Below are 24,128 nucleotides of genomic sequence, written 5' to 3' on the forward strand. Positions count from 1 at the left end.
GACCCTCATCAGCTGCGTTGAGATGGTCCACAGAGCCCCGGTTTGCTCGTATAAAAGATCCTACGTGCAAGAGACGACGCTACGGTGTTAGTCGCTACAGTTTGCCGAGCATGAACTCAAAAGTACTCAAAAGACAGTCAATCCTCTTCTTCCGTGACTGGTTCTCGGAGGACGAGGTGATGAAAATGAAATGTTGTTTAAGCAGTTTTTGAAGCCGGATGAGGAAATCTCCACGTTGATGACTGTTTGGCAAAATGCTGGCATTGCAGAAGGGAGGATCACGGCGCCAAACTTTCACCTCACGCTCAACGATTTCCTGGATAAAAACAGATTTAGGACTCTGAATCCTGAAAAACACAAAGAGCAAAAGTCAGCCTGTCATTAATGTACTGGATCTGCACGTCAAGATATCAGAGCAGCCTCATCTACAAAGGCCTCGTCTTCCCGAAAACACTATTTACCAGAGCGCCAGAGCGCTGAAAACAAACATGAAGAGCCCTTTCAGGCAGACTGCGTCTGCTACATCCTGCTGCTGTAATTGAATCACTTTTAACTCGGTTATCCAGCAAACCTCCAGAGAAGGAGCAGAAAGGATGTGACTGAAGGAAAAATCAAATGAATACTCTTTAATGATGTTTTGAAATTGAAAAAACGCTCAACGATAACTATCACTTTCTTTAAGATCCACGCTGAAGTGTTTGTGGTTTGCTGATCATCTGAGCAGTGAAATAAACACTTCATGTAAGGACTATGATTATAGAGGTCCTAAGAGGATGCTCGAGTGAGGCGGCAGATTAATCTTTGACGTCTATAAAATACTTTGAAGGGAGCTTCAGGGCCACTGGATCATGATGCACGGACTGTTTCTAATCTGAACTTCTCATTTTTCCAGTTTCCAGAGAAAAGCGGAGGTTCTCGAAATACCAATAAGTCACGAATCAAATACATCCGAAACAGATTGCAGCAACACGATCTGCTGATGAGGCAATATAGAGACAGTGTGTAGTTTAGAGGAAGATAAAACTGATTGTAAACTTCATTACTTAGCAGCAGGCCTTTGTGTATGTGTGTGTGTGTGTGTGTGTGTGTGTGTGTGTGTGTGTGTGTGTGTGTGTGTGTGTGTGTGTGTGTGTGCGCGCCTACTTTCACAGAGAGTTGAGAACTGAGCCCGAGGAATGCAAACACAGTGTTGCTCTCCTTCGATTGGAAGAAGTCTTCATAGTCCTGCATGAAGGGAGGAAGAATATATGAGGTGTTGCGCAACGTCAAAAAGACTGAAGTAAAACACCCGCCAAACGACGCTGCTTTTAATATCATTCACCGATTGTGACATTGCAGAGTAATGCTGGATTACCTTGGCCAGTGAGAGTGGCAGGCAGAGCAGATAATCTGCCCCGACCATGAAACTGGATTACGGCTGGATTACAGAGGAGCACGCCGTCTCAGCGGAGGACATAAACTGGCCAGCACTGATCGAACCGATTGGATAACGTTGGTAGCTTTACCGCGAACTGTCTTACCACGGGGGCGACTTGCTTTAGCAATCGACATGTGCATTAAAAATGACCTGAAAACTCATTTGCTACAACATCTTGTGGCATGTATTTCAAAATAAATCTTGTCGCTAATCAAAGAAGTCAACAATACATATTATTCAATTAAGTAAAGGTACAGATATTCCTGTTAAAATTGAAAAGCATTGACTTAATGTGTTAGTAAGTAAAAGTGAAAAAAGTATTGTGGATGTGTGTGTGTGTGTGTGTGTGTGTGTGTGTGTGTGTGTGTGTGTGTGTGTGTGTGTGTGTGTGTGTGTGTGTGTGTGTGTGTGTGTGTGTGTGTTTTATTCATCATACACCACAATAGCGATCCTCGTTGAAGATCTGTGGAGGAAGTGGGTTGCCTTTCTCCGGCAGCTTGTCTTTGGGGATGTTGCGGTACATCCAGAGCCGCTGCTCCTCCAGCATGGTGATGTCTACCTCCTGGAAGCTGATGCGATTCGCCTCCAGGAAGCCCACCACCGCCTGCTGATGCTTCTTTACCTGGACGGCAGGAACGACGGGATCCAGGAGAACGGAAGGAGAAAAAACAACAACATAAAATCAGGAAAAGGGAAATTGCTTTTATGTAGACAGACGTTTACCTCCTCTGTTTCTGTGCATTGTTCTGGGCCGAAGAGTTAACGGTCAGTCTGGTCAATGACAAACAGTAAAGTGAACATCATCACTAGAAGTATTACATGTCTTTGATTGGAGGTGTCGTTTATCAACGAACTGATCGGGTACTATTGCTATGACGATGTGGACAACTGTAAGGACGGTTGTCTTCCAATCACAAAGGTGGCGGTTAAAATCTCTAACTCACCCTGGTGTCCTTGGGCAAGGTCACTGAAACTGAAGTTGCTCCCACTTGCAGGACTTCCAGAGTCCCCCCCCCCCCCCCCCCCCACCCCAATAATTTGCATTTCAAGCATTGCGCTTATACCTTCTATTTGAGTTCCTAGAATGTAGCAAGGATTTGTGCCCAGAAAAGCTGCAGGGACGTGTACAGAGGGTAAAGTTCTCCTGAGGGTAAAGAACAAACTCTGCCGGCGCGGCTCTGGGAAGGATGCAACAGCTCCCTGTAGGACTGACCTCTGCACTCTGGACGCTGCTCGTTACTGTGCTGCGTTACGCTGTTTGTGATTGCGTGGGAAAGGCAAGCGGAGGATAATTTTAGAAGACAGTCTGCCGTGTTGTTCTATGGTTTTTAAAGGAACATGGTGCCATCGAGTTTATTCTGGCCTGGATCTCAAATGTACACTTGGGTCGGACGTGTGTGTGTGTGTGTTGTGTGTGTGCACTGAATTTGGGGGTAACAATGACCGCATTGTTCCACCTCAAAGACAGTGAGGAATTGTTCTGGACAGTCATTGATGGACTGAAACCAGACAATAACAATTCTGTTGTCTCTCCTTCGAAAAGCCGCTTTGTATGTGGTCATAAAAACAACTTCGTCTGGACCATCAAACGCCACGAGCAGGTAAATGACAGTTCCTGGCAGTATTTGATGGAGACCCGTGGCGGTTTAGATGTGGCTTCAGAGCTCAACTCCATCCACAGTTGGTGTTATTTGGCTCGGCTGCGTGTCGCCGTCGGGGAACCTCGCAGCATAAATGACACGTCCGTCCTCTGATGTCAAAGGCAAGCAGCGACGGTTTAAATAATAAACGAGGCGCCCCCAGTGAGTGTGTGCCTGCATGGACGAGTTCAGATTTTGCGTGCCCATATGTGTGCGTTTCAGTGGGATTTAAAAAGGGGCAAACAAATACTCAAATTACTCGATATGAAAACACACGGAGGACGATGTTTGACCGCGGTTTACGAAATGCAGGGATTAGTTCAAGGTTAAGACAAAACTAATCCTTTTGGTCAGGGACAGGGAGATGGACAACTGAACAGAGGCACGGGTTGTTTTTCAAAAACAACACAAACCCTGTAAATCAAAAGAAAAGGCCGATCACGTTCATTTTATCGTGTCAATTCCTACAGAAAGAGACTTGGATGGCGATGCCCCCTGAAAAACTCTTTTCACCGTGCGGCAGGTCAGATTATGTGGATTTTGATGAGAACCAACACAACACATGTATTTACTGAAGGCTGGGGGGGGTGGGGTGGGTGGGGGGGGGGGGGGATAACCTAATTTGCATCCCACTCATTCTGTGCTTATCATTTCCGCCCCACTAATTTGATGGTACTTAAACTATGGACTGCTCATTTTTAAAGACGTGCTGGCGTTTTCTGGTCATAATGTTTCCTTTGAGTCGGACGATTTTTGTTCCTGCATTCATATTTAGATTTTTTTTTTATTTCCACACCTTCTGCCATTCATCCTTCTGTAAGCGACCCGACTGTAAATTCAATGGCGGGTCCAAGTCTCGCCTCCCCTCTTTACTTAACTACTTGTAACTCAATTCAGAAGCATATGAGGGAGAATTGCCTTCACATGAGCACCACACACACACACACACACACAACTGACCCAAACGCTGGACCTACTCGAGCATGCATGACTGGACTAATGAAAGTTGGAGTCTGGATGTTTTTGCATGTATGTGTCATAAGGTTAAAAATAACTCCCGCGCAAACCCTCAGAAATCCAGCCTCGAGATTAAGTAAATATATTGCTGGTTTGTTCCATTACCTAATTCTTTAAACATCCACGCAGAGGTGTTGTTTGATGATTCTCGGCTCACAGTATCAGCTCTACTTTCTTGTCGACACGTGCTTTTAGTTCACTTGGAAGAACTTGAGCGACCACTTTGTTTTTAATCATACCGACTAATGTAGACACTGTTTACCAAATTACTGAGAAATAAAATGGCTGATGCTGTAAACGGATGGACAAATCTGGAAAATCTGAGCAGTAAAGATGATTGGTTGGTTTTTGTTCACTAGTTTTCAGATAATCATCTCCTCCATGACCAATGTCACCCATTTTTTTAAATAATTGTTATTTACCACTAACAGAAATAAATCAGCATTATGCTTTTGGATTAAGCCCAGCTGCTGCTTATCCTTTTTTAGGATTAAACCTTTGAAAGGAACGACTCATCAAGGGAAAGAATGACAGGCACTGATATTAACATTTTACAGTCAAAATAAAAAGATAATCTCGATGAGAGTTAAAAAGACAAAGCCTGTCACAGAATGTATCCATCACACACAATACCATCCTCTGTGAAACCACATTTTTCATCCTAATCAGACAAATAATCGATTGCAGCATGTTTTTTTTTAATGTATTCGTCAACCTTTATTTGCCCTGGTTCTCTCACTGAGACCATTATACTCTGACATACATACTTTTCCGTACATTTTATACAGCATATTTTGCCTGTCTTCTTATTTATACCGAATTTCCCCAAGTGTAATTAATACATATTTATCTCACCTAATCTTATTGTGACAACGCTTGAACCTCGTGTACTTGTAAACACCAGAAGATAATTATACTTCGATTTGTAAAAGTTGAAGGGGGATTGTGAAATCTCATATAAACGCTCAGGCGTGGAAACGAGAAATTAGAATTAAATGTATGATTCTGCATTCACAATTTTGTTGTGCGTTTTGGAAAATGATCAAATAGATGATTTCGTGGGGTAAAGCGCGGATTAAACAGATTGTATGTGAATAATGCTCATAATAACGTGAGGTCTGCTTCTTCTTCTTCTTACCTGTGTGGATGATGCTGACTGCTGGCAAAACACGAGACGAGTGAAAACGGACGCGCTCCAGTTACATAATTACTTTCAGCTGTGCGTAAAGATTTCCCAACGTTTCACACAGTTTACTAAAAAGAATACAAATAAAACACGCGTGACAGTAAGTTTTTTGTTTTTTTTTGGACATTTCTACAAACACTCACCGCGATGGATCCACTTGAAGAGGCGACGTAAACCCTGATGACCATTTTTAATCCCGAAATAATCTGACAGTCGGCATACAAACTGGACGGTGGCAGCGAGTCTCCGTTTATTTGCAAAACACTGAAAAAACTGAAGCGCGCTTCAGCTGGGAGCGCACGAGCGTTCAAACTGAGCCATGATCATAATAACAGTGCGCTCAAGCACACACGCGCACGCGCTCGCGCACACTATATACACTCAACTTCCGCTCACGATTGTCAAAATAAAACACAGGCCACTCTTCAGAATTTAGATTTATTTACCATCACCATAAAGTAAGAACAAATATATTGATTGATTGATTACGAGTAAATCCAATTGGAGTCTCAGGACACGTATACGTGTTTGAATTGACTATTTCTGGCATTTAGATTTAATTGAATTGTGTGTGTCAGTGTGGTATTTATTGGCCATCATTTTCACAGCTAAAACAGTAACATCTAGCCAATTAATAGCTATTATTATTATCCCGACTTGATGATTTTTTATACAAATATGTGTTGTACTATTTGGAGAGAATTATTTTGTTTTCGAATACAATACAATACAATACAATACAATACAATACAATACAATACAAATACTTTATTAATCCCACAGGTAAATGTTTCTAATAGCACAGAAAAGACAGAATAAATAGTAGTTAAAATCCCAATACAGCAGAGTAAAGTTAAATGGGTCATATCAAATAAGTAATATTAGATGTTAATAGATAGCTCCAGGTTTAAGCAGAAAAACACAACAAACACTATGTACAACCAGGAGTAATAGAGTCTGATTGCCACAGGAACAAAGGCGGGATGGACATGCCTCATCTGAGGTTTTAATAAACCAAAACTGCTTTTCCAACTCAAGATATGACCATTTAATAATGGTGTCTAATTTTTGTTTTGTCTTGTATTTAAGTTATCTGCTTTCTTGCATTAATGTGTGGCCTATGTAAAACTTAATTAAAACTAGAACAGGCACTCGGTAGAGCACATACCTTCACCAACGCCAAGGCTCATTGCGAACCTCTGGTATGACAAGAGGGGAAATATCTTACCTTCCGAGGAGCTGTTGTGTCTGATAATGCATTAATACCAATAAATTAATATGTGACATGTTTACTGCAGTTGATGATAGGGTCAGAGTTCCTGACCCCTTGACCTTTGATTAGACCCTTGATTCGACTCTGATCAGGCTCATCTCTGCCGTTGTGTCATTTCGTTGACTGTATATCTATTAGCAAAATTACATCAAAACTACTGCATGGATTTTGTCCAACTTTTCCCCAGAGATAAATACATGAACCAATAAATACACACGGACAAAAACACAACAAAAAAAAGACTGAAAAATAAAATTTAATTTCCACAGATTTGATTCTCGTCTCTCTGTGTTGAATGTGTAAACCATAGACAATATACAGATTATTATGTCTGTAAACCAGTGTTTTTCAACCTTTTTTGAGCCAAGGCACACTTTTTTCTTTGGAAAAATCTCGAGGCACACCACCAACCGAAAATGTTAAAATGTTAAACTCTGTAGCCTATATTAACAATATAAAGCCATTCTCATCAATGCTTTATCAACAGGAATCAAATAAATACTGAAAAAAGTATTTCCCAATTTCTTTTTTTTATTTGTACTCAGTCAGTGTGAAACCTGGACCTGATGGATGAACACAGAGCTGATATCCTGGTTAGATTCTTCCTTTTCAAAAACTTCTCCATCACTGTCACTGACACAGTACTTTGATACAAGATGGGAGCAGCAGGTGGTGGTGATTAACCAGACTGACCTCTGTTAAGTTTCATTTCACCGGCAACATTCTGTGCTGCCATTTAGTGGTGAGTGGAGTGAGTGGAGTATTGTAATGTAAACAAATCACCAATGCCTATTCCAAACCGAAGACAAAAGAAAATAAAAACAATTTCAAGCTCAGTTGGTTAGAGCATTGTGCTAATAAGGTCAAGGTCGTGGGTTCGATCCCCGTTACGGGCCACACAGTTTTTTGTCCCAAATAGAGAAATTCACTTCTTTTTTTAACGCTTTAGCCTGCTTTTGTACCACGTTCTTACGTAATGACGAAGGTGTAAAACCCAATTCTTACTCAAACTAGTCCAGAAGAAGTCAGGTTTTTGATGAAACGGCACACCTGACTATATCTCGCTGCACAGTGGTTGAAAAACACTGATCTAGTCTTTATCTAGTTTTGGTTAAGTTTAAAGAAGGCAGCGCTTTTTAGCTGCAGATATCGCTTATTGAAGCGACTCAGTTTAACTACAGAGCTTCGAAACATTCAGAGCCACGTGCGAGAATCGAACAGACGTGCTATGTTGCGCTAGCAATGGAAGGTTTCATCAAAAACTTGACTTCTTCTGAACTAGTTTGAGTTCGTTTTTCAGGTGTGGAAAAAAAAGTTTTTATTTTCTTTTGTCTTCGGTTTGGAATGGGCATTGGTGGGTTGTTTAAATTAGGAGTTGTAGTTAATTATTCCGTCGAGTTTGGTTTAGTTTGTTAATTATTGGTGTGCAACCATGACTGAGAAATGTGTTGTGTGGAGTGTCATCCTGTTATGAAGTTCCGGTTACGAGTGTTCATGTCAAAATAAAAGCCTCTGGTGTTCAGCTGGCAGAATAGAATTTCGACCCAGAGCAATTCTTCCGCGATGCTCGCCACAGTATTCATACACGATTACTCTGCACGCTGCTCTCACAGACAGCGGCTGTGAGAGTAAATGTTTATTTAGAAAATATGTGAAATTGGATAATTTCCCACAGCACACCTGCCTATATCTCGCGGAACACCAGTGTGCCGCGGCACAGTGGTTGAAAAGCACTACTGTTAACGACCAGGGGCGGCACGCATTGTGATGACAACAGTGCCCCTCTGGTAGTAGAGCGCTATTGCAGCGGGGGGCTATGGTTGCCATGGTACCGCTGAAGCGAAGCTCGAGGCGTGGACTGAGAGAAGTGCTATCAGAACGCCCCTGAACCACCACGGATTTTGCTCTTCTTGTTGCCATGATGGCGTGCGGGTGGTGACAAGACACTGCGTTTAAAAAAAAAAAAAAAACGTCAGCCATGAGGGTTTATCTCTGTAACGGACGGAAGACGAAGCCCTCACGTATCTAATGGTAAGTTGGCTAAAGTTGGTGCTAGCTCGCTAGCAGTTGAAGCTACACAGCTAACGTTAGCCGGCCGAGTCTAAACTAGAATCCGGGAAAATTCTTGCTTTAACGTTCATGTTAAAGTACACTGCTTTAGTCTCGAGCCAGGAGGGACAGCGTGGTGTCAGCAGACGCGCTCCACCTGTTGAAGGGCAGCGTCCTGTTGTTGCTACGTTAGCATCAGGAGGTAGGAAGCCAGATGTCAGCCATCCAGTGCCTCCGAAACGAAATGTTCGACCATAGTATGCGTGTAATCAAGTACATTGTACACGCGTCTGAAGAGGGACAAACGTCACGTGTGTTGTTTTTTTTAATCAGGCACAACTTATTTGTTTGTGTGACAACAACAACAATGCACCTGTCAACAGCACACGGCCTACTTTAATCCAATCAGTTCAGTCACGCTGCACGGGCACACTGCGGCTGTACTACAACACATTTATTACTACTTCACATCATAGTCCTACTAAACACTGTGTCACTACAACACATGTTATTACTGCTGAGCTTGAAACTGACAGCACACACACTGAGTTGTTATGGTGAAGCAGCAAGAGGTGTTTGACATGTGTGTCACTCAGTTATAAGTTTCTTGCATTTCATTTAGATCAGGGGAGTCAAAAACATAAAGAACTTGGGAGCAAAACCACCAAACAAATGTTAAAAATGTCAGAGAAAACATTGATTGTCTTCAAACATTTCTTTAGAGTAGTGGACGAAACACTGAGACCCAAGGTGAGATGTCGGTGTTGCTTCCTCCTTGTGAAAATACAAACTCGCCTCAAAGTAGTGCTGTCAGGGTGAGTTTGTAAATACGTGCAACAGATATGGTAAGTTCTTTCGTGGACATTTCACTGTATTTTGTACCAGAAGGTTTCATTCAAATTGGCTTTATGTTGTGACTGCAGTCGTGTTTCATAGAAATGGTTTGTCTTTGCGAAATTCTTGACATTTTCATCACGTACACTGTGCAACACCTCTGGGCTCAAATGTGTTTGACACCCCTGATTTAGAAAGTTTAATGTGAGGTTATTTCACAAAAGATGTTTGGAGATTAATAAAAGTCCAAAGAAAACAACATTTTAAGTCATTAAACATCCAATATTAACTCTTTTTTTCCCATTCTCTAAAAGTATGATCTATCCCTGTCCATGCTCCTGGTATTTATAGATGAGTGAAAATTCCATGTGCATTTCTCATTTCTGATTTAACAAGTATATGTGAGAAAACTTAGACTTAGTGTTGAAACCAAATATGCGTTCATATAGCATAGTATTTCAAAACATTGACTTACAGTGATGTGTCTCTGTGTGCAGATGTTGCCATAGATATGAACCCGTCATCTGCTCTGGAAAGGACAGTTGACTGCATGAGATTGAATTCAAGTTATTATCTAAGCTGCCTCTGACAAATTAAGACTGTTGATGACTATGACCGAGACTGACAGAAACACATATCCTTTGTACATCATTGCATTCCTTAAATAAGTTACTCACAACTGTAGCACACGATGACATCACCTTGAAATGGACTTCTTTTTCCCATATTAAGGAAATGGTCTTTCTTAATATGGGCAGATGGGGGCAGTGTAGTATATTCTTGTGGAAGCCATGGAATGGAGAAGTGATGTAGTGCTTACTTTATTCTCAAAGGAAATTCCATCTCAGGTGTGTTGTTGTTGTTTCTTGACCGTGGCATGCAACTTGGAATATAAAAAACTAAATAGTTTGCTTTTCATTCTTGTAACTGTTTCATATCCTAATGGTATTTATTTGTTTTTCTCCTTTGTGGTTGCGCTCAGCTTCTTAGCCAGGGCAGCATGGAATCTGAAAACATGCCTGATCTGTGTAAAGACAACAGGGATGCCAGTCGCCAGTCGCTGCAGAGCACAAAGAAGGAGTCTCGAGCGTCCTCCGCGCACCAGCAGAACAAGCACCGGCGAGACGAGACTGAGAACGACGAGGAAAAAGAGTCCTGCGTGCAGAGTCGATCTAAAACCAGAATCCAGCATTCAGATCCAGATCAGGTGTCAGATGGAGGGTCGAGAAGACAAAGCACCGGGTCGTTTTACTCCGAGGATTATGAGAACCAGTCCCTGTCGGATCGTTCATTATCGCCATACTCGCAGTCGAGGAGCCCATCCCCTGTTCCCCGGAGAGGGCTGCACGCAAAGAAGATTCCAAACAGTCTTCCTCACAAAACAGGTAATTGAAGCCAGAAGAATCCTGATCCTCACCAGTTGAATTCATTTTACTGTCCAGGTGATGGCACTGTAAGGTACAAATCAACATCCTGGTTACCAAAGAAGGCAAACATGAAAGAGTCCCAATTCCCTTGCATCTAATTGTTGCTGTCTGTCGTGTGCTCGTCTCCCTTCCAGGACGCCACGGGATGACCCGCCCACAGCGACCCAGTGGCCAGCCCCTGACCCAGCAGCATCGTAGGGGAGTGCGCTCACAAAGCAAAGAGTCCAGTCCACCTAAAGACCTGGACCTGGTCACCAAGCGGATGCTCTCGGCCCGCCTCCTCAAGATCAGCGAATTGCGCAATGCTCTCGCTGAGCTGCAGCAACGGAACGATGAACTGCAGAAGGAGAATCGCGTTCTCAGACAGGTTGGCTTCATGGTGGCGTTTCAGGGGCGAATGGTTTGAATGAAAACAATATAAAGACAAAAGCATGAACACGTCATTAATCCATCCATCCACCTTCTATACTGGTTCATCCACTATAGGGTCTCGAGGGCAGATTGTGTCTTTTGCCCCCTCAGTTCAGTTTATATTTGTGTCCCTGGAGGGCAATTACTGCTGCAGCACATACTAATGCACATAAGATGGCTTCAGTTACAAAGAAGTGCTGTTTCCTTTCATACGAGGACGTCTGAGCTGAAAGCCAGGGGAAATATGCCGGGACTAGAAATGTTGGAAAGGACGACGTTAGCCCTCCCGATTCTTTGCCCGTTCAAATTCCCACAATCTTCGTCCCGATTGCCCTCGTCACCTTTGGTCCGCTCTCCGTTTCAGCTTCAGGTGCGTCAGGAGAAAGCCCTGCAGCGCTTCGACGACACCGAGAGCGAGATCTCCCAGCTGCTGTCCCGCCACTCCGACGACCTGCAGGTGCTGCGTGAGAGGCTGCGGCGCACGCAAGGGCGCGAGCGCGCGGCCGAGAAGCGCATGAAGGAGAGCGAGGAGCAGCTGCGGAGGAGTCACGCGACCGTCGCGCGGCTGAAGAAGCTCATCGGCCAGCGGGAGTTGGGGGAACGGGACGAGCTGAATCGCAGGCTCGAGGAGGAGAAGAGGCGGGCTCAAGAGGCCGAAGGGAAGATCAAGGTGCTGGAAACGTTTCGGGGAACTGTGAGTTAATGGACGACGCTCGGAAGCTCAGTGACCGTCTCTCTGTGCTTGAAGGAGCTGGAGCGTAGCGTGGAGCTGAGCACCAGCAGTTTCCAGCGGCAGCTGGTGGCGGAGAAGAGGAAAACCGTCGGCGCCCAAGAGGAGATCCGAACTCTGCGGGAAGAGCTGGATCAGCTGACCAATAAACTCAGGGTGCACAAGCTCTGAAAGATAATCCAAACGTTCCCTTGCAAAGAAACGGTTGAGCCGAAGTGTGAAGTACTGATTCTGTCCTTTTCTTTTTTTGGTTTCAGGATAAGGAAAGAGAACTCGATGTCAAAAATATTTACGCAAACCGCATGGTGAAGCCCTCGCTGAGGAAGGAGGGTGACGTTACGAAAGGTAAAAACGCCGTGTCGACTGAGCGATTGAGGAGTCAAGTCTATCTTTGAGTGGGCCGGACTGGTCAAACACAGTCGTGCCACAATCATCTTTAAATTCAACCCAAACACAACAATCACAGTTTTAAGGGTGTGTGGGAGAGTTGTGTTTTGTCGATCCAGTCTAAAATCACCTGTTGACTTACGTATATTGAAAAAAGAACGATATACATTGTTCTTCTAACCTGCAGCTCCCAGCAGAAGTAGCAGCAAGGCAGTTCAGACTGAAGGCAGGGTGTCAAGTCTGGACTTCCCCACGCCGCCCCCCGCCGTCAGTGACGTCCATGAGTCCTGCGAACCGGCGCCTGATGAATATCTGTCACTCAAGGTGGAGCAGCTGCGGTGTTTCTGTCACGTTCGAGCCTCACGTCCTGTCTTCGGCTCTTTGTCAAACGCTTTCTGCCGACAGGAGCTGAACCGGGCGGACAGGCCTCCTGGCTGGGAAGGACAGAGCGGCAAAGGGAGAGACGGAGATCAGGAGAGAGAGCCGGTGAAACAGGAGCCGAATGTGCTTGAAGAGAAGGCAAGGAGACTGAGAGAAGGTAAAAACGAGTGAGGATTATGTTTGCAAGTCAGAAGAAAACTAAAAGAGGAGAAGGTGTCAGCCGTGATTCTCACTGCACTTGCGTCCACAGCGTCGAAGAAAGAAAAGGCCGAAGAAGACGGGAAGAGGACGGACCTCCTTCTGAACGTGGCGGAGAAAGATGGCTACAGGAAGCAGGGTCACGTTCAGGAAGAGGTGGAGAAGTGGAACCAAGAAAACCTCTCCAATCAGCACGCGGCGGAGGAGGCGCGGCGCCGGAAAGACAAGCTGCTCGCCAAGATGCGAGAAATCGACCTCCAAAGCGGCGGGGTCCAGGACTTGATGTTCGCCGGGTCCGGTCGGTCCCAGTCCGGTAGCAACTCTTCCCCGCGTCCTCCCGAGCAGAGGAAATGCGACTCTTTCATTTTCAGCCTCACAGAGTTGGACGGGTCGAACGCCGGGAGCAAAGAAAGTGGCGGGAGGAGGTCGGGCGTCCAGAGCGACGGCGTCGCCGCGGGGACGGGGAGGAGAGGCCTCCGATCCCAGATCTCCAGCGAGGACTTGGCATTTGGTGGCTACGCGCCTTCGTTCGGCTCCCGGGCTTCCTCCGGCTTCCCGCCGCCTCCGCCCAGAGAAGAAGGCGACTTCCCTTCGGACGCCACGCTCAGCCCCCGGGAGGCGGAGGCAGACAAAGTAGGAGGGAACGACAAGAAGTTCAGCCTCATGCAGCATCTGTTCGGTGGACAGGGCGCTCCCGCTGGCAGCGGCGGCGGCGTTGGTAAAATGGAGGTCTTAAGTGGTCCCCCTGCCGTCAACGGAGCGCGCTCAAGAAGGGAAGGGCTGCACAGCTTCAGCTCAGGGTCCAACACGCTGCCGCCGGCCTCCGTCAGCAGCCTGCACGTCGCAGACAGCAGGCCCGCCGTCTGCGCCATCGCCTCCTTCGACGACGACATAGAAGAACTCGCTTTATGATTTTATTTGATGTCTCCCTCTTAAAACACTTAAGATTTTTATTGCCCAGTATAATTGATCACGCTCTCGGAAGAAACGCGGAGCTTGTTTGTTGCACTTTTCCGCAATTTTTCAAACAATTGTCTGCACAGTTTTCTTTTTTTTATGGCAAAATAGTACCAGGAAGTAATTTAGCAGCAAGATGTAGACACAGGAGCAGTTCAAATCAAACGACTTTACTTTTTAGCACTTTGAAAACAGGAAACAAATGAATCAAGATTAACAAAGATTATAAACTACCTTCATTAAGATGGAGGTCACGGTTCAGGTTATAGTAGAGTTATAATAAACAATCATGTTTTGTAGTGATTGTATCATTTAGAACACTTTTATGAAAAACATAACTTTTACTGGGTAGAACTCCAGAACCTTGTTGTCTCCTGCACTATGTTCTTCAAGACAATCAACTCTAAAGGAATTCACCACCAGCTGTCGTCACCCTGAAGTCAGTATTGAAGGAAAGGAATAGGTACACTTGATATTTATGTTTATTTATTTATGGTGACTCGATTCCATTATCACCTAACACACTTGATTACAGAGGAGGAACAGGGCCGTCCTTAAGGAGGGTTAAAAAAGAAAATGAATTCTGACTTTTGTCAAGAAAAAAAAAAAATCACAGTTGTGGGAGAAATGTCATACTTTTTTAAATAAATATAGAATTACAAAGTTATATGGTCAACGTCAATATTTTGAGAAAACATTTAAAAAAAATAGATTTATAGTAAGATTTTTAAATAGATTTATAGCAAGATTTTTAAAAAGAAAAGTCAGAATTCAGAGGAAAAAAGTCCATGTTTTTCAGATTAAAGTCAGAATTCTGGAGGAAAAACAGTTAAAAATAGGAGAAAAGTCGGATCTGTAACCCCAACGCTTTTTACAGAGTGTCTATAGTTTCACAAACTTTTTCTCAGTGAATTTGTAATTCAGTAGCTGTAACATATTTCATGTGCACTTTTGTGTTGTTTGTTTTTTGTTTTTTTTACATCAATATATTTTGTACTCATTGTCCAGTTGTCTTGTTGAATAAAGATAAATGGTGTCAGACTGCTTGTTGTAATATTCATGCGGCGGGATTCCTGAAGACGTCTCTAGGCAACCGCAACTTTGACGCAAGCCCCCCCCCTCCCTCCTCCCCTTTAATCCTCTCCCCTCCTCCGGGAGCCGTCTGCTCAAAAACAAGTGCACCGGAGCGGCGGCGGAGGAGGAGGAGGATGGTGGAGGTCTGCACGGGTCCGGGATGAAGAGTTGGACCGCTGCTGGGAGAAGTGATCGCACGAGGTAAACGAAGCAGGTTTTATTTTCTTTATTTAAAAAAAAAAAAAGGTATGAATTACAATGAAGTGTCGTTCGTTTCATGTTTGGAAAAAAAGTCACAGAAATAGTCAAGTTTGAGCCAAACTACACGGTGGAATTACATTCTCAGTCTGTGTGACAGAAGTTTCAAAAATAATGTCATATAAAGATGTTTTTCCATTATTAAAATGTACCTTCTGTTTGGAATATACTCTTTTTTTTTAAGTGATAAAGCGTCTTTCAATCAGTCACATTCAACGTAAACAACCTTTTAAGCGTTGTGTTGCCCCTACAGTGTAAAGCTGCAGTGTTTATAGAAAAACGTGCACGTGAACAAAAAGCCTGGTAATGAGTGATGCTGATTCTCACATGTCCAGTATTTCAGCCCCTGAAATTCAAAACCACTGAATGGATGCATGTGAGGTTATTGAGTATCTGCACTGAATGAAGCCGGAGTCGGACTCTTTGTGGTTGTGCTCAGACGTGACTCAGTCCCAGACAGTAAAAAGCAACACTCCTGGCTTTTTGGCATCTTGTATAGACCAACACCACAAAATAAATTGCATTTGTGTGCAACTGGAGCAGGAAAACCAGAGGAATGTATGGCCGATGCATGATGGGGACCAGCGGGATTATCAGGATGTTAAAAAGTTCAGCATCATAAGAGCTCAAAAAGTGTCTCAATCCCCCCGGATTAGTTCCTTAAAAGTGAGTTTAGTGTGGATTATATTTTGCTGCTAATAGAATTGTGCTCACAGCTCGTTATGTTTAAGCACACTTATTATCCCCATGGCTTTCTAAAACTTCTAACTCTGCAGTTCCTATTGATGAGTTTTTTTTTCTTTTTTCTTTTGGTTGTTTTGGTTTAAAATCAGCTCCTCAGCAGAGTCTGAAGTCTATTTTACCTTTCAATCCAGCCAAACCTATCATTACACACAAGAGCAGTGACTTCACTGCTGGTCTGCTGTGGCCATTATGGAATAAGTGACCACGAACCGCTCTCAAAGCGCTTAAATACTTTGTAAGAAAGACACGAAGCTGAAAGTCTGCCACTGTTCACTGTGTGCGTAACATTATTTAGGACACTATAAATAACATTCCGTCTTTGACTTTGTAGTTTTACAAATAGTTTTTTTGATGACGTCGAAAGGTTTTCAAACTCAAATCTATGGAGTTTGCATTTCGCCCATTGAGCAGTGTGTTGGGGATTCCGTGGTGCCGGTTTTTTTGGAATGTGTTTTCTGCACCAACCACAACAGAAGAAGCTGCAAGAGTCTTTTAATGACTCCCTAGATCTTCCTGAGAAACTCTCAAGTTTACACATCCAAACATTTTCCAAGGTTGAGAAACTGCCGTCCGGCGGTCGGTTAATGAGGTCTGTGGACAGCAGGTGGAAAAAAAAAAAAGTGCTGATTCATTTATCGTCACCTTGCCGTCGCCATGGAAACAATTAGTTCCTGTTAAGTGAAAATCCTGGGGGTGTTGTATTTTTTTTTTAATGTTTTTTTTTCTTCCAGCAAGCTGATCCTGAGATGTGTGATATCTGAGGTGAATTCTTCATCTTGTTTAGTTTTTTACAGAAAAGAGGAGACTGTGAACACATTCTTAGTTGTTCCTAGGATCTCATCGAGCGCCATCAGAAGGCCTTTCTCCCTCTTATCCCTCTCGCCCATTGACATTTTGAGACGATTACTTGTGGCGTTGCCAGCAAAAACCCTTTCATGACCCTCTCTTATTTCATCTCTACAGTTCTGAGGAGGACCTACCCTTGACGATATCCTCCCTCTGATGCCCGGCCGCCCCTGAGGAGTGGAAGCAGTGGGCGATATTGATAAGTCTTCTCACATCAACGATTCTTGTCGGGATTTCGTCGCGTCGCTCAGGTTGACAATGAACTTGCCTCAAGCGCCACAGATCGTCGTAAGCGGGTCAAGTGGCCCGGAGGAAGCGGAAGGTGTAGATTTCCCCACCGACGACCACCTGATGAGCCTGAAGGCCTTGACGGAGAAGCTGAGGCTGGAGACGAGGAGGCCGTCGTACCTGGAGTGGAAGGCCCGGCTGGAGGCGGAGCGCTTCCGGAAGGCCGCGGGCGGACAAGAGTCCGTCCGGGTGGAGCCGGAGGGCGAGCGAGCGGCTTCCGGAGAGAGTGACGCGAACCCCGATGGGGATCGGCGCAAGCTGCCGGTGAAGAAGTTCAGCAGCATGGATGAGGCTCTCGCTTGGCTCCGAAGAGAACTGGTGAGATTTATTGATTTGATGGCTATTTGATTTCTTATCTGCCGTAGACGGTCGTCCAGAGGAATCACGTCTTCCCATTCCATCCACTTGTTACAGTTTTGTTTTTTGTTTGTTTTGGGTTTTTTTCCCCCCCAAGTGTAATTGTTTTTTTTCTGCTCAATTACTCTGCACATTCAACCGTGGTTTTATAAGCCTGGCCCCGGCACACAAAGAGGCTCTGAGAGAGGAAGGCTCGTACTCGCAGTGTGTGGCAGCAGACAAATCTGCACAAAGACTGCGGAGAAGAGAGAGGATTGTGATCTTTGTCCTCACGCTTGGATTTGGACAGTGAATGAGAAGATGATAATGCTAAGATATTTGTTTTGGATGTCCCACTGGGAGTTTTCTTTGGAGAGTTTGTCACACATGACGGCTGCGTACAAGTACGTCAGGTCAATTGAAACTCCCCGGACTAAGGGTTGTAGTTTGTTCCAGTGGAAATGTCCACAGGTAAAAAAAATTTTTTGTTTGAACATAATTTGTTAAGCTTCGAGCTCTGCGGAAGAGGCGGTTTGATGCTGGCGTATCGGTAAAGACTGCGCTGCACTTCAGGGTGGAACCCACTGTTCAGAGAGAAAAACCAGTGTTTCTGTGTCTATACTATAAAGCACGTTTATTTGGAATGAATATGTGATCATTTTGTTGTGAATGTGAATCAATAACAACACAAATAATTGGCCAAGCGAGATAAAACAAGTGTCAAGTTCATGTCATTGACACATTTATGATGTGCTGCTGGTGCGTTGAGGGAATTCAGCACGTTGCCCCAGCTCATTTAGACCTGCAATACCAAGTAACACCACCAGGTGGTGTATTGGGCTTCAAATCCTAAATTGAGCTTTTTTCCCTTTTAATTTATTCATTTATTTTTATTTTCACATTTGGATTATTAGCATTTGTTTGTAGTGTGTGGGTGCATGATATATATGTGTGTCTATTAGTACAAATATGTTTTTTCCCCTTGTTACATATTATTATTGTTATTATTATTATTGTTATATTTACCTTTAAATGCTTTACTCTTAAAGACCAAATTCTGTTGTTTATGTTGTTTGTTTCACCCAAATGCGTTCTCAGAATGTTTCCCTCACTCATTTTATTTATTGATTGATTGATTGAATCTGCAAAAACTATTAACAATGAAACCAATGCACAGAAATGTCTTTTTTATGAAAATATTAAGACAGCAGATTATAGAAAACCCGTAGGTTTTAGGAAAATATGTTGCTTAAGGTGAATTAAAGTAGGTCCTGTAGCTTGAAAACGTTGCCGCTCTACTTTATATCTCTCGGCGCCCCGTTCTTCCGCTGTCTGCGTGATTATTTAACGCCGTGTCCCGTCTTGCAGACGGACATGCGACTGCAGGACCAGCAGCTGGCGAGGCAGCTCATGCGGCTCCGCAGCGACATCAACAAGCTGAAGATCGAGCAGACGTGCCACCTGCACCGCCGGATGCTCAACGACGCCACCTTCGGCCTGGAGGAGCGAGACGAGCTGTCGGACCTGCTGTGCGAGTGCCCCGTGACCCCCGGCCTCGGCCTCTCCGCGCCGCTCAGACTCATCGGCGTCACCAAGATGAACATTAATTCGCGCCGGTTTTCCCTCTGCTGATCGTTGAGCTTCGCTTCGAGCTCTGCGGAAGAGGCGGTTTGATGCTGGCGTATCGGTAAAGACTGCGCTGCACTTCAGGGTGGAACCCACTGTTCAGAGAGAAAAACCAGTGTTTCTGTGTCTATACTATAAAGCACGTTTATTTGGAATGAATAATATCTAAGTGCATATGTGGAGTTTTGAAAGACTACGCACGGCAACCGCTCAGTCTTAAACCCTCAAACGAGTCCCGGTAGTTGTGGGTTTTCAAATACGTCTCTGTTTTCCAATTAAAACTATATACTCATACGTCTACTGAAGCCCTGAATTAGTTAAATACGCTTTCATCAAATCGAGCCAAGATTGAGTGAATGTATCATTTAAATTGGTTTAAATTAAACTCTGTACATCCAATTCAGTTTGGTGATCATCGTTTTCTGTCTCCTTCCAAAACGGGTTTTTCTCTGCACAGTCTCCAGTTCTTGTTTCAGCCTTTTTCTCTTCTGTGAACCATTGTGAGATTCCACTGCCTGTTTGAAACACAAACATGGCTTCATTTCAAGGATAAACATTGAAGTACAACATTTGGAACATTGTAGGCGGGCGGTGAGGCCATCACGGCCTCGCATGTTATGCGGGAGTTGCATTTATAATTGGACAGACCATCGGAGGCAAGGAATTGGATTACCGAGGTTTACGTTTGAAACGTAAGCACGTGCATTTTGAGCCAGGAATTGTTCCACTGCACGGGCGAGTTGGACTCACAAAGCGAGTTTCCATACTGAACATGCCCATCCTTTGTCGGCTTGCATATCCCACATGACAAAACTGCTGATTTACAGACACGAGTAGCGCCTCGGTGGTGACGGCTGCACATCCCGACGTTATAGAGAAACGCAATATGTTGTATTTGTGAGCAGTGTCCCTGCGGCCGCCCGAGCAGAAAACAAGTCCTGTGTTAAACTCTTTGAGTGTTCAGTTTATTAAAAAAAAATCATCGGAACTGAGTTGGGGGGGAAAACTGTAAGTGCTTCTCTGTTCCTATAAGATGTCGGCCGCTGGAAACAAATCCTCCTTTAAAAGACTGGGTCACTGTTGTTTGTCCTCCTTCTAATCTGCTCTCGTCTCAACAAACTTACCAAGCAGTCGTCTTCTTGTGGAAAGGAATCGTCTGCCGAGCGTTTGTTCCCTGATGCATGAATAAATCTGATAGATGAGGAACAAAGGAATCGAGACTGTGAATGTAGGAGGCAGGATTCTGCTTCCACTAAATAATGTCTGGAGAATTACTGCCGAGAGGCTGAAAGGCTTTTCTTGGTGAATCTTAGGGTTTGTGATGGAACCAGAGGGAGAGAGACGTTTTAAAATAGGGGAAGCCTTAGTTATTTTGTCATTTTTGAGAAAAAAGGGGTCAAAAGTGGAGGTACTCATTTAATCAAAACACGTACAGTAAATGTAGAAAAACCACAGTGTCTGCGGGGCTTTGTGTAAAGCCAAATCTGAGTTTCAACAATATTTTTAATTGTGAAAAAAACATGGGCCCACGGGCGTCCAACATAAAACCCGTGGGCCAAAACTGGTCCGCAAGAAACTCCAATCCGGCCCAAATTAACCAAAAAAATTATACAAATTAAAAACATGCTGTCAGGGTGAGTTTATAAGAACACCCATAATGCAACAGTTATAGACGTTTTTGAAACATTTCACCAGAAACTTTCATTAAAATTGGCTTTAAGTAGAGATTATAGTAATTTTTGGTCGTGTTGTTTGGTTTTGTGAAAACATAGACATTTTCATCACTTATACTCTGCACTACTTGTAAGTTTAAATTGAAAGCTTATTAAAGTACTATTCTATAGATCCGGGCCATTCAGGATGATATTGTAGCTCCTCAACTAAAATGTGTTTGATACCTCTGGTTTTGATGTTAAAATAGCCACAGAAGTCGCTCCAATGGGTATCGGTAGAAAGATATATTTATCCAACGTAAAAATAACTTCCCAGAAGGGTTTGGGGAACCCCCCCCGCCGCTGATTCCTCACAGCAAATTAAACTCTCCCCCCTCCCGTTATGTGACGGGACGGCAACTTTTCTCACACTTTCATCTCGTCCGAGTCGCCTCCTCCGCCAGGCGGTGTGTAATTATTCACTCTTCTCCTCAAACACAGCTTTTCTATAAATTGCTGTTATCGGCTCAGGCTGCACAGGAGCAGATTTGTGGGCGTGTGAAGACGGGATGTTGGGGTGTGTGTGTGTGTGTGGGGGGGGGGGGGTCATGAGTGTTTGCATGTGACAGTGGGCGCAGCCTGCTGGACGCTGCTTATGAATGAACTGTGCTGAGCCGGAGATTTTCATGCATGAGCTCCAGCATTATTGGAGTGTGCTGCTGCTGCAAACCACAACTCCTTCGCTTGGAGAGGCCATTACATACATTTCTCCACAAACTACATGATGACAAGGTGGTTTTCCCCCTGTATTACCGCAGCACATGCTACTTTCCTGGCAATTGCAATCATTTTCTCAAACCAAATTTACAACGGTGTTCTTGGTCAGAAAAAAAAAGAAAAGAAAGCATTCCTAGATTGTTTATATATCAATGACGTCCATGGAGCATCATTTCATCAATTTCATGCCCAAACTCTCTCATTTGCACGACACAATGACAAGAATTACATGAGGAAGCATCGATTTGACAGCCATAAAATCAGCCACGGTGTCTCAAGCCAAAGCATGACGAGCAGACGGCGTGCATGATGTGAAAAGTAGGTCACGTCGAAGGTTTTAGATTATTTTCTGATTGAATTTAAAGAGTCCTTTCTGCCTTGGACGGTCCTCCTCGCGTCAATGAAGTGGGAAGACGCAATTTCTCAAATGGAAACGTGGCCCGTGGGCCCTCCTCCAGGAACACAGCAGATGTGCCACCGCAGAGAGGATTCTCTCACCACCGCCGCCGCGCTGGAAACTCCAGCGCCTGCAAGGTGAACCGCCAAGGGTGAGACTGGCGAGGGTCCCAGACTGCATCTCGCGCCGAGGCCTCTCGTGTGGGGGGGGGGAAGAGAGTCTCGGCACATCTCCTCTCCCGAAGACTTTGCTGTGGAGTTGAAAGGGTTAAACGTCGGGACCTCGGCGGCACATGCCAGCAGACCGTGAGCGGCTCTGTTCTGACGCCGACCTCTGGGGGGGGGCCCCCCCGTCATCTGCGGAAGTTTCGCGGAGCCAAAAACGTGTTCGGCCGCGTCAGTGATGAGTCACTTATTCTAGTTTATGAGCAACGACATGTTCCAAGTGTGAATGCTGGGGAAAAATACGGCGATTGAGATCGGAAAGAGAGAGCGACACTGCAGACTCCCCGGGGCTTTAAGCTCAAAACACACAATTAAACTCTTGGACCACTCATTCATACGCCGTTATTGGAAAATACATTTATGGGTCAGATGAACTATGTGCCAGCTTTTTCATGCGTATGAAATGTGTCCAGGAGTGAAAAAACAAAACAAAAAACAAACTACTTTTGTGCCATATTTTCCTGTGTGGTATTTACTTGGAAGAAAAAAAATAAAAGCTCCCGTGGTGCAGACTGCTCTTTCTTTTGCAAAAGTTTCAGAAGCTGCCAAAGTGAAGGAGCCTGTTGTGCTTTTATACACCCATGCCAGGACATTTAGGTCTGTAGTCCTTATATTTACATCGATAAAGTGATTCTGATTCAGATCTACCGTCAACAATTTGTGCTCCTTCATTACATCTATGAAAATATATCTCCACTTATATATCAATATCTCTCTATATATAGTTATAAGAACATTTTAAGCCTTCTCTCTTTGGAAAAAAGGTGCAAAGGGTCAAACTCCTGTTTTTATCCGTTATTGAAATGTTATTGATTCCATTGTTGGTGGTTTTAAAATGTGACCTCCATTGCACACCCTTGCTTTTATTTGTTTAGGAAAACTAAACTCATTCACAATTCTGTTTCATTTTGGTTTGAGCAAACCAAATATAATTACTGCAAAGCAAATCATTTGTTACAGCTCTTTTTAAATAAATATAATAGCACTAAAGCAAAGAAATCTGCTTGCTTATGTATATGTATAATGTCCACATTCAAATTAAGTGAAAAAGGTTCGGCTTGGGAAACTATAAAACACCATCAGATCTTTTAAAGGAATAATTAGAACACAATGTTTTATTTAATAATTGCTCTCTTCAAAGTAATTGAAAGTCTACAAACTGGATTAAGACGAAACAATTCCAGACACTAACCACTGAGGAAACTCCACCAGTCCAATCCTTTAGAGGCAAAACGAGAAAGCAACCTTGTCATAAATAGTATGAATAACTTCCAGCGGTGTCGAGAGAAGTGAAGCCCCCCAGGTGATGTTTTGTCGGAGGCAGACCCTGTCAGGGTGAGATAGGTCTAAACTCCCAGAATGCAACAGCGACAGGAGAAGTTTTGAACGTCTTAATATAGGACGTCATGCAACATCAAGCCACACGATTCTTCCTGAAGTTCTACCAACTCCTGGCTCCACTGTGCGGACGAGGACACGTGTGTGACGACACCGAGTGAAAACCTGCCAAGAAGCTGGACAGGACGGAATGTGCTCGTCTCGAGGCGTCCCGCCTGCTTCCCGTCCCCCAAGACTCCCAAAACTAATCCCCCCCCCAAACTTTGAGGCCGATTCAGCAGCATCCAGCGTGATTGCTTTGATGAAAACTCTGAGGTTCCTCGGCGGCTTAGGTGCAACCAAGCAAATGATCGGTTAGAGCGTCGTAATGGGATTAACAAAACTTCCCCTCTGGCGTTGGTGAAAAGTCAAATTAAACAAGGACGTTAATCTCACTTCAAGCCGCGCTCTGGCGGAGGTCGACAAACACAGCAGACGGAGAGCGATTGCTTATTTCCTTTATGGTGATACTTGTAATTTCGAAACACCGTCATACAATCAGTGTAAATGATCTGTTATTTAATAACCATGATTTGCTGAACAACTGCAGCTACAGTTTGTACTCGCCTGTCTGCGTTTGACAGACAGCCGGCGGCAGTGTAAAGGCACAATGACAAAATTA

At 44.2% G+C, this 24,128-nt stretch overlaps 3 protein-coding genes across 3 annotated transcripts; 2 read left to right on the forward strand and 1 right to left on the reverse strand.

Moving 5' to 3' along the window:
* Positions 1 to 296: 296 nt before the first annotated feature.
* On the reverse strand, positions 297 to 5,448 carry sh3bgrl2 (SH3 domain binding glutamate-rich protein like 2; the record flags this gene model as incomplete). The annotated part of the gene is made up of 4 exons (XM_080514396.1): positions 297 to 347; positions 1,144 to 1,224; positions 1,854 to 2,039; positions 5,404 to 5,448. The coding sequence occupies 4 exons, from the start codon at positions 5,446 to 5,448 to the stop codon at positions 333 to 335; spliced, it is 327 nt and encodes a 108-aa protein (XP_080370522.1). The 3' UTR covers positions 297 to 332.
* A 4,968-nt stretch (positions 5,449 to 10,416) lies between these two features.
* Positions 10,417 to 14,763, forward strand: lca5 (lebercilin LCA5; the record flags this gene model as incomplete). The annotated part of the gene is made up of 8 exons (XM_080514524.1): positions 10,417 to 10,801; positions 10,978 to 11,210; positions 11,619 to 11,924; positions 12,003 to 12,140; positions 12,242 to 12,329; positions 12,559 to 12,695; positions 12,777 to 12,909; positions 13,003 to 14,763. 8 exons carry the CDS (start codon positions 10,417 to 10,419, stop codon positions 13,860 to 13,862), a joined length of 2,280 nt encoding a protein of 759 aa, XP_080370650.1. The 3' UTR covers positions 13,863 to 14,763.
* Positions 14,764 to 15,090: 327 nt separating this feature from the next.
* On the forward strand, positions 15,091 to 19,466 carry fam167ab (family with sequence similarity 167 member Ab). Its single transcript, XM_080514559.1, has 3 exons — positions 15,091 to 15,182; positions 16,947 to 17,435; positions 18,822 to 19,466. Exons 2-3 carry the CDS (start codon positions 17,088 to 17,090, stop codon positions 19,083 to 19,085), a joined length of 612 nt encoding a protein of 203 aa, XP_080370685.1. The 5' UTR covers positions 15,091 to 15,182; positions 16,947 to 17,087; the 3' UTR covers positions 19,086 to 19,466.
* Positions 19,467 to 24,128: the final 4,662 nt, after the last annotated feature.

Source organism: Blennius ocellaris, assembly GCF_963422515.1.
Source record: "Blennius ocellaris genome assembly, chromosome: 18".
NCBI lineage: Eukaryota > Metazoa > Chordata > Actinopteri > Blenniiformes > Blenniidae > Blennius > Blennius ocellaris.